Here is a 17,837-nt window from a genome sequence, read left to right as displayed (position 1 = left end):
TTCTTGCTTTGCTTGCAATGCTCATGATATCTATTCTACATGCTATAAAACATAAAATTACTTACAAAACTGGGTGTGCCTCCCAGCAAGAGCTTGTTTTATGTCATGAGCTCGACGCTTTTAACTTTGAAGAATTCATGGTTCGATTAATGAAATCATCGATAAACCCCGAACAATTTCACCACCGAAGTAAGGCTTAAGTCTCTGCCCATTCACAGTCCAGCTGGCTTTTGAACTTGGATCCTCTAACTCAACAGCTCCATATGGTTTCACCTCTTTAACCATGAAAGGCCCGGACCATTTTGACTTTAATTTGCCCGGAAAAAGTTTGAGCCTTGAATTGAAAAGCAACACCAATTGCCCCGGCGTGAACTGTCTCTGAATGATCTTCCTATCATGATATTTCTTGAGCCTCTCTTTGTAGAGCTTTGAAGATTCATAAGCTTGATTTCTCATCTCTTCAAGCTCATGCATTTGAACTTTTCTTCTTTCACCGGCCTTCTCTTGATCGAAGTTTAGGAACTTGAGTGCCCAAAATGCTTTGTGTTCAAGCTCGACCGGTAAGTGACATGATTTACCATAGACCATTTGAAATTGAGTGAGACCTATAGGAGACTTCTAAGCAGTCCTATATGCCCACAAAGCTTCATCAAGTTTAGCCGACCAATCCTTCCGAGATGTAGAGACCGTCTTCTCAAGTATTCTTTTGATCTCTCGGTTGGAAACTTTAGCTTGTCCATTTGTTTGCGGATGATAAGGTGATGCTACCTTGTGCTTGACTCCATAGTGATCCAGGGCTTTAGCAAGTTATGTGTTGCAAAAGTGTGAACCTCCATCACTAATGAGAACTCTTGGTGTACCAAACCGGGTGAAAATATTTTTCTTTAAGTACTTCACTACCGTCTTGCTATCGGCTTTAGGCGATGCTACGGCTTCCACCCACTTTGAAACATAATCAACAGCTACCAAGATGTATTCATTTGAGAATGATGAAGGAAAAGGGCCAACAAAATCTATGCCCCAACAATCAAACACTTCTACCTCCAGGATGTTTTGTAGAGGCATCTCGTTTCTTTTTGACATCGATCCGGTTCTTTGACATTCATCACAATACTTACAATGTGAATTGGCATCTTTAAAAAGTTTTGGCCAATAGAACCCGGATTGAAGTACCTTTGCGGTTGTTCTCTCCCCATTGAAGTGACCTCCATAGGGTGAATTGTGACATCTCCAAAGGATTTTCTTTGCCTCTTCGTCATCCACACACCTACGCAAGAGGTTGTCCGCTCCAATCTTGAACAAGTAGGGCTTATCCCATACATATTGATTAGCATCATGGAGGAACTTCTTGCGTTGTTGCCTTGAATAATCTTCAGGAATGAACCCGGTTGCTTTGTAGTTCACCATGTCGGCAAACCAAGGTCTCACATTGATTGCAAGCAACTTTTCATCAGGAAATTCTTCAAGAACTTCGGGTTCATCCTTTGTCACCTCATTGTTTGTCAACCTTGACAGGTGATCAGCTACAAGATTCTCCGTGCCTTTCTTATCTTTGATCTCCAAGTCAAACTCTTGTAGCAACAACATCCATCGAAGGAGCCGTGGCTTTGAATCGGACTTGGTAAGGAGATACTTGATAGCTGCATGATCAGTATAGACAACAATTTTGGAACCTATGAAGTAAGAACGAAATTTCTCCATTGCATAAACTATTGCAAGTAACTATTTCTCAGTGGTGGCATAATTCATTTGTGCCTCATTTAAAACCTTACTTGCATAGTGAATAGCATGAAAAATTTTGTCCTTACGTTGACCCAACACCGCACCAACAGCATAATCACTAGCATCACACATTAATTCAAAATTTAAATCCCAATTAGGAGCTATGATTATTGGTGCGGTGGTCAACTTTTCTTTCAAAGTTTCAAATGCTAAAAGACATTCATTATCAAAAATAAAAGACTTATCTTTGTTGAGCAAGTTGCTCACAGGCTTTGCTATCTTTGAGAAGTCTTTAATGAATCTCCGGTAGAAACCGGCATGGCCAAGAAAACTCCGAACACCTTTGACATTCACCGGTGGTGGAAGCTTTCCAATAACATCAACCTTTGCTTGGTCTACCTCGATACCCTTTGAAGAAATCTTGTGACCAAGGACAATACCCTCGGTAACCATGAAATGACATTTCTCCCAATTGAGCACCAAGCTAGTTTCAATACACCGTTTCAGCACGGTATCCAAGCTCTTCAAACACATATCAAATGACGGTCCAAAAACTGAGAAATCATCCATGAACACCTCCATGCATTTACCGATTAATTTGGAGAAGATTGCTTGAACACACCGTTGGAAAGTTGCGGGTGCATTACACAAGCCGAATGGCATTCTTCGATAAGCAAAAATTCCAAAGGGACAAGTAAAAGCTGTCTTCTCGTGATCATCTGGGTTCATGGCAATTTGATTGTAACCGGAGTAACCGTCTAGGAAGCAATAAAAGGATTGACCGGAGAGTCTCTCAAGCATTTGATCCATGAAGGGCAAAGGAAAGTGATCCTTTCTTGTCGCTTGATTAAGTCTTCTATAATCTATACACATCCTCCATCCGGTGACGGTTCTAGTTGGGATCAACTCATTTTTATCATTAGTGATCACCGTCATTCCTCCTTTATTGGGAACTACTTGAACCGGGCTTACCCAAGCACTATCCGAGATTGGATAGATCATGTCGGCTTCAAGCAACTTCACTACTTCCTTCCGCACCACTTCTTTCATGTTGGGATTCAAGCGGCGTTGCGGTTGTGCTACCGGTTTGAAGTTTTCTTCCATCATAATCTTGTGCATGCAATAAGATGGACTTATCCCTTTCAAGTCGGATAACTTCCACCCTATCGCTTCCTTGTTGGCTTTGAGGACCTCTACCAACTTTGTTTCATCATTGATGGACAAGGAGCTACTAATGATCACCGGTTTGGTACCATCTTTCTCTAAGAATACATATTTCAAATTAGATGGTAAAGCTTTTAAATCTACCTTGGTGTCATCAACTTTTGCTTCTTCCTTGGCTTCCTCCTTCAAATCTTCAATTGTAGCTTGATCAGGAAGAATCTCCTTCAAGGAATCTAACTCCTTCAAACACTCTTCAATGTCTCTTTCTTCATCTTCATCAATAGTATTGAGTGCGTCCACCAAAGCACTCTCAAGGGGTGTTCTTTTGTGCAATTGCTTCCAAGTTGTCAAGATGACCTCTTCGGTTGCATCAATTTTGAAGCATGCACCCTTGTCTTTTGAGTGCTTCAAGGCTTCCTGGATGTTGAAAGTAACCTCTTCATCATTTACCTTAACCTTCATGATATTATCATCAAGATCAATCATCATCTGAGCCGTTTGCATGAAATTCCTTCCCATTAAAAGAGGCACATCCTCATCTTCTTCGACATCCATAACCACAAAGTCAGCCGGAAAAACAAATTTGTCCACTTTTACAAGAACATCTTCGGCCATACCTAGTGGTTTTGCAAAGGATTTGTCGGCCAATTGCAACATCATCCTAGTCCGCTTTATACAAAGGTCACCAACTCTTTTGGCAACGGACAAAGGCATGACGTTAATGCTTGATCCAAGATCAAGTAGTGCTTTACCTAAATGGTTTGTGCCAATAGCTACCGGTAGTGTAACTCTTCCCGGATCTTGCTCTTTCTTTGGCAACCTTCTTTGAATGATAGCACTACAATTGGCATTGATTTGGATTGTCTCTTCATCATTGACTTTTCTCTTCTTGGAAAGGATATCTTTCATGAATTTAGCATAGACTGGCATTTGCTCCAAGGCTTCTGAGAATGGTATATCAATTTGCAACTTCTTGAAGATTTCAAGAAACCTTGCGTATTGCCACTCTTTATCTTTCTTCGATGGAGCATGTGGGTACGGTAATTGTTGAGTACGAACTTTCTTCTCAACTTCTTTCTTCTTGCCTTTATCTTGCACCACAGCTTTACTCTTTCTCTCCATCGACTCTTGTTCAACTAGTTCTCTTTTTTCAATTTTTTCTTTTTCAACTAACTCACCTTTATTTTCTATGTACACTTCCTTCTCTATCTCCACTACATCCTGTAACGCCCCATTTTTATTCTATTATTTTTTAGTGGATGTTTGAGTGTTTTATATAATTTTATATGATTTATTTGGTATTTGATGTGTTGTATATTATTTAAATGAATATGGCTTTATTATTTGTGGAAATATTAGGAGAAATAAAAATAGGAGTAAAATATTAATATTTTGGTTAATGGGAGTTGATTAGTAATTATGAGAGTTTAGTGGGAGTTAAATGAAAAGAAAGAAGTTATATTTTTGGGAGAAAAAGAAAGAGAAGCAGAGAGAAACAGTTTCACGTACAAACAATAGAAAAACTGGTTTTTGGAGAGAAAAAGGAGAAGAACCAAGAGAAAGCTAGGAGAAGAGCTAGGAAGAGAGAATCCAATCGTTTTTGCTGTAGAATTTGCTGAGATAAGGTAAGGGTGGGATTCCTTTCAATAATCATGGTATATAATTTGAAAATTGATGAATTTGTTGTTCTTGGTTTTTAGGGTTTTAGAAGTTATGTTAGATGTTGAATTATGATGAAACTTGTTATTGAATTGCATGCTTCTATGTTGTTTTGGTTGCTAGGTTGTATATGGAACCTGTAAACATTGTTCTAATTCATTTTGGGTGATTAGGGGATCAAAAATTGGGTTTTGGAGTGAAAACTGGTCTGTTCTCGTAAATCTGTCCATGTCCCATCGTAGTACGATGCTGGGAAATCGTACTACGATTTTTCCAGCAGCAAAAACAAATTTTTCAGTATATCCCATCGTAGTACGATGCATTCCATCGTAGTACGATGTAACAGTGACAGCATTCCCCTGTTTCGTGTTCTTGCGTCTTTTTCATCCGTTTTTGTTTTGAATTAGCTTTCGGTGTAAACATGAAAGTTGTAGATAATTAAGTTAGCTTTAAAATGCCCTGGTTTGGAGTGGAAAAGATTTGTAGATTTTGAGTTATGATAAAAATAGTCCAAGTGGGTCTTTCGCAAAATTTAAGAAAACTTAGCATAACTAATCCCAAGTTAGTCCAAAAACTTATGGTTGGTTTCCCAACTTCAAACTTAAGTGTTAGGGATTTAGTTGAGGTGTTTTATGGATATTTGACTTATCTTCTATTGATCAAAACTTAATTGCTTCTGGGGGGATGTTTTAGACTTTGAGATGAATGTAATTGATTCATATATATGCTATGTTGTTGATTTCCGTTGTTGATGTTGTTGTAATCATCTGATGTCGAAGTTGGGGAGTGTGTCATAATTGTTTTAGGCACATATGTTGTTGTTGTAGTCGCTGTTGAAGTTGTATGTTGATATACACAAGTTGAGTCCATTGCATACTCACATCTGTTGGGGGCTTATGCCCTGGAATGTTCATCATTCAACCCGTTGGGGGCTTATGCCCTGGAATGTTTATCATTCACCTGTTGGGGGCTTATGCCCTGGGATGCTTTAACCATCCAAATTGTTGGGGGCTTATGCCCTGGAATGTTTAGCATTCAACGCGCGTAGATTGGTACCACCTGCATGATGCATTAGTTGTTGTTGTCGTAGCATTGTTGGGTTGTTGTTGTCGTTGTAGCATTGTCGAGTTGTTGTCGTTGTCGCATTGTCGAGTTGTCGGTGTCGTTGTGGATAACGTTGTTGTTGTTGTTGTTGCTGTACCTTGTTGCTGAAAATAATTATGTCGTTGCCTATGTGTTTATTTAAATACATTATTAATGATGCCTGTTGTGATATGCTTTGTTGTTTTCATTAATTTGATGAATTATATATTATTATTATTGGATAAGTTTCTCACCCCTTCTGCGTATATGTTGCCTCGACCGTGGGTAATGTGCAGGTACTGATGACTTGTAGGTTTGGTCGGCTCAAGTGTCTAGGGCTCTGATACATACTAGGATGGGGAAATCGTTGCGAATGTCTTCTCATTTCTTTTATGTATCACATATTTTGGAAAAGACTTGCTATTAGAGTTTATCGTTGTTGAAAATAAAGTTGATTTATGTTGGGGCCTATGTGCCAAGATTTTCATTGATGTTGAATTTTGGTTGAAATTATATTTTTAAAGAATTATTCCGCTGCGGTTTATTAAGATTCTTTATGTTGGTCTTAAATAAATAGATATTTTCTATTTATGAATTTTTGAAAAGTAGTGTGACACTCCGTTGTGTGATTACTCTGATTATAATAATTAATATTACGTTGTTGGGAGAACGGGGTGTTACAATTGGTATCAGAGCAGGTCGGTCCGTCCGGCCAATTAGTAGAGTCGTGTCGAGCCATGTAGAGTTGTTTGACAATTTATATTGTCTCAGTTGTGCTGATTTCTGTTGTTATGTAGAGTAGAGACCTGGAGGCTGCGAATATTATCTGTTACAAGAGAAATAGAATGGCTGGAAGAAACGATGCTGCGGTGGCTGCTGCATTGGAAGCTGTAGCCCAAGCTATAGGACAACAACAGAATGTTGGTGCTGGTGTTAATGCTGATGTAAGAATGTTGGAGGCCTTTCTGAGGAATCATCCTCCTACTTTCAAAGGAAGGTACGACCCTGATGGAGCACAGACATGGCTCAAAGAGGTTGAAAGAGTTTTCAGGGTTATGCAATGTACTGATGACCAGAAGGTGCGTTTTGGTACACACATGCTAGCTGAGGAAGCTGATGACTGGTGGGTGAGTCTCTTACCTGAATTAGAGCAAGGTGATGCAGTTGTGACTTGGGCTGTGTTTAGGAGGGAGTTCTTAAACAGATATTTCCCTGAGGATGTTCGCGGAAGGAAAGAGATTGAGTTCCTTGAGCTGAAGCAAGGAAACATGTCGGTGACAGAGTATGCAGCCAAGTTTGTGGAGCTGGCTCAGTTCTATCCACACTATACTGGAGATAATGCTGAGTTTTCAAAGTGCATAAAGTTTGAGAATGGTTTGCGTGCTGATATTAAGCGAGCCATTGGTTACCAGCAGATCCGTGACTTTTCTGCTTTGGTGAGCAGATGCAGAATCTATGAAGATGATACCAAAGCTCACTACAAGGTGATGAGTGACCGTAGGGGTAAGGGACAGCAGAGTCGTCCGAAGCCTTACAGTGCCCCAGCTGACAAGGGCAAACAGAGGATGCCTGAGGAAAGGAGACCCAAGGGAAGAGATGTTCAAGCTGAGATAGTTTGTTACAAGTGTGGTGAGAAAGGCCACAAGAGTAATGCATGTACTCAACGGGATGAGAAGAAGTGTCATCGTTGTGGCAAGAAAGGGCATACGATGGCTGAGTGCAAGCGTGGTGACATGGTTTGCTTCAATTGTGATGAAGAGGGTCATCTTAGTTCTCAGTGCAAGAAGCCTAAGAAGACTCAGACTAGTGGGAAGGTGTTTGCATTGGCCGGTACACAAACGGCTAATGAAGATCGACTTATCAGAGGTACTTGTTTCTTTAATCGTACTCCTTTAATTGCTATTATTGATACTGGTGCTACACATTGTTTCATTGCTGTTGATTGTGCAAATAAGTTGGGTTTAGTTATGTCAAGTATGCCTGTGGAAATGGTTGTTGAAACTCCAGCTAAGGGTTCAGTAACCACATCGTTTGTTTGTCAGAGTTGCCCTATATCCATGTATGGTAGAGATTTTGAAGTTGATCTTGTATGTTTGCCATTGACGGGTATGGATGTGATCCTTGGTATGAACTGGTTGGAATACAACCATGTGCATATTAATTGTTTTAGAAAGACGGTGTACTTTTCTTCTGCTGAAGAAGAGAGTGGAGCAGAATTTTTATCTACCAAGCAGCTGAAGCGGTTAGAGCATGATGGAAACTTAATGTTTTCCTTGATGGCGTATTTGTCTGTAGAGAGTCAGTCGATAATTGATAGATTGCCCGTGGTGAATGAATTTCCTGAAGTTTTTCCTGATGAGATTCCAGATGTACCGCCAGAGAGGGAGGTTGAATTTTCGATCGATCTTGTGCCGGGTACGAAGCCTGTGTCGATGGCTCCTTACCGTATGTCAGCCTCCGAGTTGGCAGAATTGAAGAAGCAGTTGGAAGAATTGCTTGATAAGAAGTTTATAAGACCAAGTGTGTCACCTTGGGGAGCACCTGTGTTGCTAGTTAAGAAGAAGGATGGTAGCATGAGATTGTGCATAGATTACCGTCAGCTGAATAAAGTGACGATAAAGAATAGGTATCCACTTCCGAGAATTGACGACTTGATGGATCAATTAGTGGGTGCTCGCGTGTTTAGTAAAATTGATTTGAGGTCAGGTTACCATCAGATTAAGGTGAAGGATGAAGATATGCAGAAGACGGCCTTTAGGACACGGTATGGACACAATGAATATAAAGTGATGCCTTTCGGTGTTACTAATGCGCCGGGTGTGTTCATGGAGTATATAAACAGAATTTTTCATGCTTTTCTGGATAAGTTTGTTGTTGTATTTATTGATGATATTTTGATTTATTCTAAGAATGAAGAAGAGCATGCAGAACATTTGAAGATTGTCTTACAGGTGCTGAAAGAAAAGAAGTTGTATGCAAAACTGTCAAAGTGCGAGTTCTGGTTAAGTGAAGTAAGTTTCCTTGGCCATATTATTTCTGGTAGTGGTATTGCTGTAGACCCGTCGAAGGTTGAAGCGGTATCACAGTGGGAGACTCCTCAGTCAGTTACGGAGATTAGAAGTTTTCTTGGTTTGGCTGGTTATTACAGAAGATTTATCGAAGGATTTTCGAAGTTGGCACTTCCATTGACTCAGTTGACCTGTAAAGGTAAAGCTTTTGTGTGGGATGCTCAGTGTGAGAATAATTTCAATGAGTTGAAGCGGAGATTGACAACGGCTCCAATTTTGATTTTGCCAGAGCCAGATAAACCTTTTGTTGTATATTGTGATGCGTCCAAGTTGGGCTTAGGTGGTGTGCTTATGCAAGATGGCAAGGTAGTGGCTTATGCTTCGAGACAATTGAGAATACATGAGAAGAACTACCCTACACATGATTTAGAGTTGGCTGCTGTGGTTTTTGTGTTGAAAATTTGGAGACACTATTTGTACGGTTCCAGATTTGAAGTGTTTAGTGATCATAAAAGTCTGAAATATTTATTTGATCAAAAGGAGTTAAATATGAGGCAGAGAAGGTGGCTAGAGTTGTTGAAAGATAATGATTTTGGCTTAAATTACCATCCGGGTAAAGCTAATGTGGTTGCAGATGCCTTGAGTAGGAAAACGTTGCACATGTCGGCTATGATGGTGAAAGAATTTGAATTGCTGGAACAGTTTAGAGACTTAAGTCTTGTTTGTGAATTGGCACCTCAGAGTGTGCAGTTGGGTATGTTGAAAATTAATAATGATTTCTTGAAGAGTATCAAAGAAGCCCAGGAGGTTGATGTGAAATTTGTAGACTTGATGGCTGCTAGTAATCAGAATGCAGATGGTGATTTTCAGGTTGATGATCAAGGAGTGTTGAGATTCCGAGGTAGGATTTGTATTCCTGATAATAATGAATTGAAAAAGTTGATTTTAGAAGAAAGTCACAGAAGCAACTTGAGTATCAATCCAGGAGCTACAAAGATGTACCACGACTTGAAGAAACTGTTTTGGTGGTCTGGGTTGAAGCGAGATGTCGCACAATTTGTATATGCTTGTTTGACTTGTCAGAAATCGAAAGTTGAACATCAGAAGCCTGCTGGTTTGTTGACACCTTTAGATGTGCCGGAATGGAAATGGGATAGCATCTCCATGGACTTTGTGACGAGTTTACCAAACACTCAAAGAGGGCATGATGCCATTTGGGTTGTTGTCGATAGATTGACGAAGTCGGCACACTTTATTCCAATTAATATCACTTATTCGGTAGCTCAGTTGGCGGAGATCTATATTCATAATATTGTGAAGTTGCATGGTGTCCCGTCGAGTATTGTGTCGGATAGAGATCCGAGGTTCGCTTCGAGATTTTGGAAGAGCTTGCAAGAAGCTTTGGGCTCTCAGCTGAAGTTGAGTTCAGCTTATCATCCGCAAACAGATGGTCAGTCGGAAAGGACGATTCAATCATTAGAAGATTTGTTGAGGGTGTGTGTACTTGAGCAAGGTGGAGCTTGGGACAGTCACCTACCATTGATAGAGTTCACGTACAACAATAGTTACCATTCGAGTATTGGTATGGCACCTTTCGAAGCTTTATATGGTCGAAGGTGTAGAACTCCTTTATGTTGGTTTGAGTCGGGTGAAAGTGTTGTGTTGGGACCTGAAATAGTTCAGCAGACCACGGAGAAGGTCAAGATGATAAGAGAGCATATGAAAGCATCGCAGAGTCGACAGAAGAGTTATCATGACAAGCGTAGGAAGGACCTTGAATTTCAAGAGGGTGACCATGTGTTCTTGAGAGTCACCCCTATGACCGGTGTGGGTCGTGCATTGAAGTCCAAGAAGTTGACTCCAAAGTTTATTGGTCCTTATCAAATATCTGAGAGAATTGGCACGATGGCTTATAGAGTTGGTTTGCCACCACATCTTTCGAACTTGCATGATGTGTTTCATGTGTCGCAACTTCGGAAGTATGTAGCGGATCCTTCACATGTTATTCCTAGAGATGATGTGCAAGTTAGAGACAACCTTACGGTGGAGACTTTACCTTTGAGGATTGATGATCGCAAGGTGAAGACGTTGAGAGGCAAGGAGATACCTCTAGTGAGGGTTGTTTGGGGAGGAGCAACTGGTGAAAATCTTACTTGGGAGTTGGAAAGTAAGATGCAGGAGTCATATCCTGAGTTGTTTGCTTGAGGTAATATTTCGAGGACGAAATTCTATAAGTTGGGGAGAGTTGTAACGCCCCATTTTTATTCTATTATTTTTTAGTGGATGTTTGAGTGTTTTATATAATTTTATATGATTTATTTGGTATTTGATGTGTTGTATATTATTTAAATGAATATGGCTTTATTATTTGTGGAAATATTAGGAGAAATAAAAATAGGAGTAAAATATTAATATTTTGGTTAATGGGAGTTGATTAGTAATTATGAGAGTTTAGTGGGAGTTAAATGAAAAGAAAGAAGTTATATTTTTGGGAGAAAAAGAAAGAGAAGCAGAGAGAAACAGTTTCACGTACAAACAATAGAAAAACTGGTTTTTGGAGAGAAAAAGGAGAAGAACCAAGAGAAAGCTAGGAGAAGAGCTAGGAAGAGAGAATCCAATCGTTTTTGCTGTAGAATTTGCTGAGATAAGGTAAGGGTGGGATTCCTTTCAATAATCATGGTATATAATTTGAAAATTGATGAATTTGTTGTTCTTGGTTTTTAGGGTTTTAGAAGTTATGTTAGATGTTGAATTATGATGAAACTTGTTATTGAATTGCATGTTTCTATGTTGTTTTGGTTGCTAGGTTGTATATGGAACCTGTAAACATTGTTCTAATTCATTTTGGGTGATTAGGGGATCAAAAATTGGGTTTTGGAGTGAAAACTGGTCTGTTCTCGTAAATCTGTCCATGTCCCATCGTAGTACGATGCTGGGAAATCGTACTACGATTTTTCCAGCAGCAAAAACAAATTTTTCAGTATATCCCATCGTAGTACGATGCATTCCATCGTAGTACGATGTAACAGTGACAGCATTCCCCTGTTTCGTGTTCTTGCGTCTTTTTCATCCGTTTTTGTTTTGAATTAGCTTTCGGTGTAAACATGAAAGTTGTAGATAATTAAGTTAGCTTTAAAATGCCCTGGTTTGGAGTGGAAAAGATTTGTAGATTTTGAGTTATGATAAAAATAGTCCAAGTGGGTCTTTCGCAAAATTTAAGAAAACTTAGCATAACTAATCCCAAGTTAGTCCAAAAACTTATGGTTGGTTTCCCAACTTCAAACTTAAGTGTTAGGGATTTAGTTGAGGTGTTTTATGGATATTTGACTTATCTTCTATTGATCAAAACTTAATTGCTTCTGGGGGGATGTTTTAGACTTTGAGATGAATGTAATTGATTCATATATATGCTATGTTGTTGATTTCCGTTGTTGATGTTGTTGTAATCATCTGATGTCGAAGTTGGGGAGTGTGTCATAATTGTTTTAGGCACATATGTTGTTGTTGTAGTCGCTGTTGAAGTTGTATGTTGATATACACAAGTTGAGTCCATTGCATACTCACATCTGTTGGGGGCTTATGCCCTGGAATGTTCATCATTCAACCCGTTGGGGGCTTATGCCCTGGAATGTTTATCATTCACCTGTTGGGGGCTTATGCCCTGGGATGCTTTAACCATCCAAATTGTTGGGGGCTTATGCCCTGGAATGTTTAGCATTCAACGCGCGTAGATTGGTACCACCTGCATGATGCATTAGTTGTTGTTGTCGTAGCATTGTTGGGTTGTTGTTGTCGTTGTAGCATTGTCGAGTTGTTGTCGTTGTCGCATTGTCGAGTTGTCGGTGTCGTTGTGGATAACGTTGTTGTTGTTGTTGTTGCTGTACCTTGTTGCTGAAAATAATTATGTCGTTGCCTATGTGTTTATTTAAATACATTATTAATGATGCCTGTTGTGATATGCTTTGTTGTTTTCATTAATTTGATGAATTATATATTATTATTATTGGATAAGTTTCTCACCCCTTCTGCGTATATGTTGCCTCGACCGTGGGTAATGTGCAGGTACTGATGACTTGTAGGTTTGGTCGGCTCAAGTGTCTAGGGCTCTGATACATACTAGGATGGGGAAATCGTTGCGAATGTCTTCTCATTTCTTTTATGTATCACATATTTTGGAAAAGACTTGCTATTAGAGTTTATCGTTGTTGAAAATAAAGTTGATTTATGTTGGGGCCTATGTGCCAAGATTTTCATTGATGTTGAATTTTGGTTGAAATTATATTTTTAAAGAATTATTCCGCTGCGGTTTATTAAGATTCTTTATGTTGGTCTTAAATAAATAGATATTTTCTATTTATGAATTTTTGAAAAGTAGTGTGACACTCCGTTGTGTGATTACTCTGATTATAATAATTAATATTACGTTGTTGGGAGAACGGGGTGTTACACATCCTCCTCGAACTTCTCTTGATCTTCCTCATTAACAACTTCTTCATCCTTCTTTTCAACTACAATCTCTTCACCTGCCCCTATACCGATCACTTTACCACTCCGTGTCGCAATAGCTTTTGATTGCTATGCTTTGTGATGCTCCTTAGGATTTGGTTGAGTGTTGGCGGTGAAAGTTCCCACTTGCGGAGGACCTTGAGCCATTTGTTGTGCTAACTGACCAACTTGCGTTTCAAGGCCTTTGATTGACGCGTCGGTATTCTTCTGGTTAGCCATTGACATTTGAATAAATTGCTTCAAAGTCTCTTCGGTGCTTTGGGAATTGTTAGGTTGTTGGGGATTATTTTGTGGTGGGAATTGATATTGGTTGTTGAATGGTTGTTGAAATTGAGGGTATGGTTGTTGATAGAAGTTGGATTGCGGCCATTGGTAGTTATTGTTGTAAGGTGCTCTCCATGGTCTTTGAAAGTTTTGGTTGCCCGGATATCTTCCTTGAAAGTTGGAAGTACCCGGATTTTGGGATTGTTGTGAAGTTCCGGCCTGTTGTGGTTGGTTAGCTCTTTGTTGGTTTCCCACATAGTAGACCTCTTCTCCCTCAAAAGAACCGGGAGCAGGACAATCTTCGGTGGGATGATCTCCCGTGCAAAGTTCACAAGAGTTGGCTTGAGATGTACCTCCTTCTTTCATGAGAGACGCGAGAATTTGTTTTGGCATAGCTTTCATCTCCTTTTGCATAGCTTCCATTTCTTTAGTGAGAAGCTTGTTTTGAGCCAAAACTGCATCATTTGCTTCTAGTTCAAGGATACCGGCTTTCCGTTGTTGAGGATTCTGGTTGTGAGATGATCTCCGAGTGTTGAGAGCCATTTGGTTTATGATTTTGACAGCATCAGCTGGGTTTTTCATAGCAATAGATCCACCAGCACTTGCATCTAACATTGTCTTGGACATATCTTGAAGCCCTTGAGGAAAAAGGTAGAGTTGCATTTGGCTATCAAAACTATGCTTTGGACAATTCCTTAGCAAAGATTTATAACGCTCCCAAGCTTCACAAAGAGACTCACTTTGGCCTTGAGAAAAGGTTGTAATTGAAGTTTTAGCTTCAAGATGTCTATCCTCAGGAAAGAATCTTTCTTGAAACGCTTTCTCTAGCTCACCCCAGTTTTCCATCAAAGAAGTTGGTTGATCAATATACCACTCCTTAGCCTTCCCTATCAAAGAATGAGGAAACAATTGCACGAACACACCCTCTTCCTCAACTTCCTTCATACCTAGTGTACCGGCTATAACATAGAAGTTTGTTAAATGTTTATATGGATCCTCATGATCCATACCGGTAAACTGGTTATGAGTTATCAAGTTTATCAACCCCTTCTTCAGCTCAACAGATTTGGCATTACGATTGCCAAGATTATCTAACCTTCTTGGATTAATCCACATAGGTAGAGCATCATTATCTTCTTCATTAGCCATGACTACTTCTGGTTCACTCTTTGGAGATGAATGTGCAGAAGAGTGTGAAGAACCACCAAGTGATATAGTATGCACCGAACCGGAAGGAGAAGGAACAAAAAGTAAAGATTCCGGCTGAGCCAGCCTGGCTAATCTCCTAGCTTCCTTTGCTTGAGCTCTAAGTAACCGAGCAGTTTTCTCAATCTCAGGATCAAATTGAAGATCTTCTTTAGCAACGGTACCTCGCATAAACAAAGTTCACCAAGACTATACCAGGTGGTTAGCATAAAAAAAAAAAAATGAATGACATATGTGTATATGTATATGCATGAAAGAATTTTGTGCAAAATTGACTTAACATGACAAAATTGTTTCAATACTTATAATAAATTTCTGTTACTCCCCGGCAACGGCGCCATTTCGATGTAACATTTGTACAAGTCATAAAACTATTTACACGTGAGTATATATAGGATCGTTTTCCGCAGGGAGTTACGCTAATTATAAGCATTTTCACAATAGTTCACATTAAGGGAATGGATATAAAATGTTTGTTTGTAACTATGTTCCTAAACGACATAAAAGTAAAAACGAGAGGAGATCGAACTAATTCGCTTGCGGTATAAGATAACAATCAGGCATAACAGCAGCAATCTCTCGATCGATTAACAGACTCTAGCTTGACAACCGATATTATCACAATCATTTCTACGACATCCTTCGTGTCCAAAGCGATATCGTTATTTCTAAATTAGCGTTTAAACATTCGTGTCCAAATCCCTTAAACGATAACAAAGTCGATCGGATAACTTAATCGACCGTGTCCAGCCTGATTAAGCATCCGAAAGAATTAAGTTCTTGATTAAAAGTAATTATCAAAGGTTTACAAACTTGTCAAGAGTGATATAACTTAAGATAGATTGTTATTATAGTTCTAGATTCAAGAGTTTGTGTCCAAATCATCTTGAATCTCTTTGAAAGCATTAAACACAATAATAACAACAATATTGAATCATTAAGCTAGAACCTTATTCATTAAAAGATCAAAAGATTACATAATAGCTTGTTTATTACCTCTATACTACAAAGTAGATGATAGCTACACATAGACATGTATACTATGCAAGGAATGAAGGAAAGATGAAGATTCCATGCCAAGATCCTTGATGTCTCAATGAATCTAGGGTTGAATCTACTCCTAAACAACTTGCTTTGTGTTTCTCTCTTGAAATAGCTCTAACCTCTCTCTTGAATATATGAAAAATATCTAATAAAACAGTGAATAGTGCTAGAGAGAGGGAAAAGTTATATTTAAATGGGCTGAAAACGTGACAACTCGCGTGAGCGAGCTACATCTCGCGTAAGCGAGTATCATAAAAATCTATCTCTGACCAATGAAGTCTTGCCACGTAGCCCTCAGACCTGATGAAATTGTATCTCGCGTAAGCGACCTGGGAGCGAGCCAGAAGCGAGTTCTTGAAGATGATCCCTGGAGAAATCTCGCGTGAGCGAGTTTCCACTCGCGTAAGCGAGATTGCTTAAATCTTAAACCGCCTTGAATCATGCTTGAGCGACTTGGAAGCGAGATAAAAGCGAGATGTTTCAAAAGTTTCTGGAAGAATCTCGCTTAAGCGAGGTGATCTCGCGTAAGCGAGTTTTGCTTGGTTCACACACTTGAGTTTTGGTCCTTGCTTGTCATTTCCTGCATAAATTGGGTAAGATCAGGCATGTAAAGCATAAATGGTATAATTACAACAATTGATTGTTTTTCCGTAGATAACTTGCATAACAAGTTGTTATACCCTAATTTTGGACCTAAAAATACTTGTTTAAAATCTTCTTTCATCATTAATATATGTCTATTACCTTTGAACATTTGCCAATTTGTTATTGCTTACACTGACATTTTATCCTGCTTTATCTCTCAACTTAGCTTTACAAATCTTTTCAACTGTGTATTTGTCCATGTTATCTTGCATTTCAAGTCATCCAAAACATCTTTCTTGCATTTTAAGTCATTTGATATGTCTCTGATCAATTGCATATTTCTCTGCATTTTATTCCAACATTATTTGCAAAATTCATGAAAAAGGGTATTTTAGTCATTTCCTATGATAAAATTTCTTTCAATCTCTGAAAAATTGTTTGAGTTTTTTCAACTGGTTAGAATAAGTCCTTATTTCAATTCCATGTCAAAATCCATTTTAAGAATTGCATTTGAAGTCACTTTGAGTCAGTTTAGCCCCTAGGGGCATTTCAGTCTTTTCATATGTTAAAACCCTGTTTAAATTCTAAAATCTGTCTCTGAGTCTTTTGATTTGTTTGTGTAAAACTTTTGCTTTAATTCCCTGTTAAAAATCCGTTTTAAAATTGCATCTGAGTCATTTTGAGTCGTTTTAGTCCCCAGGGGCATTTTGGTCATTTCACACGAAATTTTGGCAGAGAGAGGTTACTTTAAAGTACCTCATTTAAGTAATTGGTTCGTTTTAGTCCGTTTTGTCATTTTTAATCGTTTCACTTTAAGTTTATTTCAAATTACATTTTTTAAATTCAATTTTATTAATTTTTGCATTTTAGTCCTTTTGTGTCATTTTGCATTTTGGTCCTTGTCTTTTATTATTTTGCAGATTAGTCCTTTTGGTCCAAATGTGCAGTCCAGTCCACATGTCAATTTTTCATTTGTCCAAAGGGAGTTAGTTACAGTCCAGTCCACGTGGCAGCTCATTATTGGTCCAATTATCACATGTGTCAGCCTATAAAAAGCCAACTCATCACAGAGATCCACACACACAGTGCCACATCACAACTACACTGCACAAACAGATTCCATCTTTCTCTCTCTATTTCTCACGGATCAAACACCACAAAAACCCAGAAAAACTTCAAGAACAATGATGAAGGTTTGAAGAATCTTCAAACCCTAACCATTCCAGAACATCAAAATTGCATCAAATCATCGCCAACTTAACACTAAATCATCAATTCTCATCAAATTCCACCATAAACGAACACATTTAACCATAAAATTGCAACAAATCTGCAAGATTCTCAGAGATTCGTTACAAATCATCATCATCGAACCTGCTTCCCTACAATTCGAGCTCGAATTCACCATTAAAGTGGTGAATCTGAACGATCACAGAAAAGCAAGAAGAAGAGAGAAAGAAAGATCAAATTCGAAGTCGAATCTGAGAAGAAGAAGAATTCGAAGTCCATCAGAAGAAGAACAACTGAAGAACTCACAGTTCCTTTCGTTCGTCTTACCTCCGACCTAAATACAGGTATCAGGCTCTTTTCCCCTTT

At 38.9% G+C, this 17,837-nt stretch overlaps 1 protein-coding gene and 2 long non-coding RNA genes across 3 annotated transcripts; all 3 read left to right on the top strand.

Annotated features, from left to right (window-relative positions):
• Positions 1 to 4,373: 4,373 nt before the first annotated feature.
• Positions 4,374 to 6,176, top strand: LOC146915072 (uncharacterized). Its single transcript, XR_015013238.1, has 2 exons — positions 4,374 to 4,511; positions 5,925 to 6,176. It is a non-coding gene; the product is annotated as an uncharacterized LOC146915072 (long non-coding RNA).
• A 176-nt stretch (positions 6,177 to 6,352) lies between these two features.
• LOC146915071 (uncharacterized) lies at positions 6,353 to 8,701 on the top strand. Its single transcript, XM_085721225.1, has 2 exons — positions 6,353 to 8,445; positions 8,697 to 8,701. Exons 1-2 carry the CDS (start codon positions 6,474 to 6,476, stop codon positions 8,699 to 8,701), a joined length of 1,977 nt encoding a protein of 658 aa, XP_085577351.1. The 5' UTR covers positions 6,353 to 6,473.
• Positions 8,702 to 11,147: 2,446 nt separating this feature from the next.
• LOC146915070 (uncharacterized) lies at positions 11,148 to 12,950 on the top strand. The gene is made up of 2 exons (XR_015014474.1): positions 11,148 to 11,285; positions 12,699 to 12,950. It is a non-coding gene; the product is annotated as an uncharacterized LOC146915070 (long non-coding RNA).
• The last annotated feature ends 4,887 nt before the right edge of the window (positions 12,951 to 17,837 follow it).

The sequence above is a fragment of the Medicago sativa genome, chromosome 6 (genome assembly GCF_051527215.1).
Source record: "Medicago sativa cultivar Bolivia chromosome 6, Bolivia_mono, whole genome shotgun sequence".
Lineage (NCBI taxonomy): Eukaryota > Viridiplantae > Streptophyta > Magnoliopsida > Fabales > Fabaceae > Medicago > Medicago sativa.
This window is presented reverse-complemented; position numbering and strand designations above follow the sequence as displayed.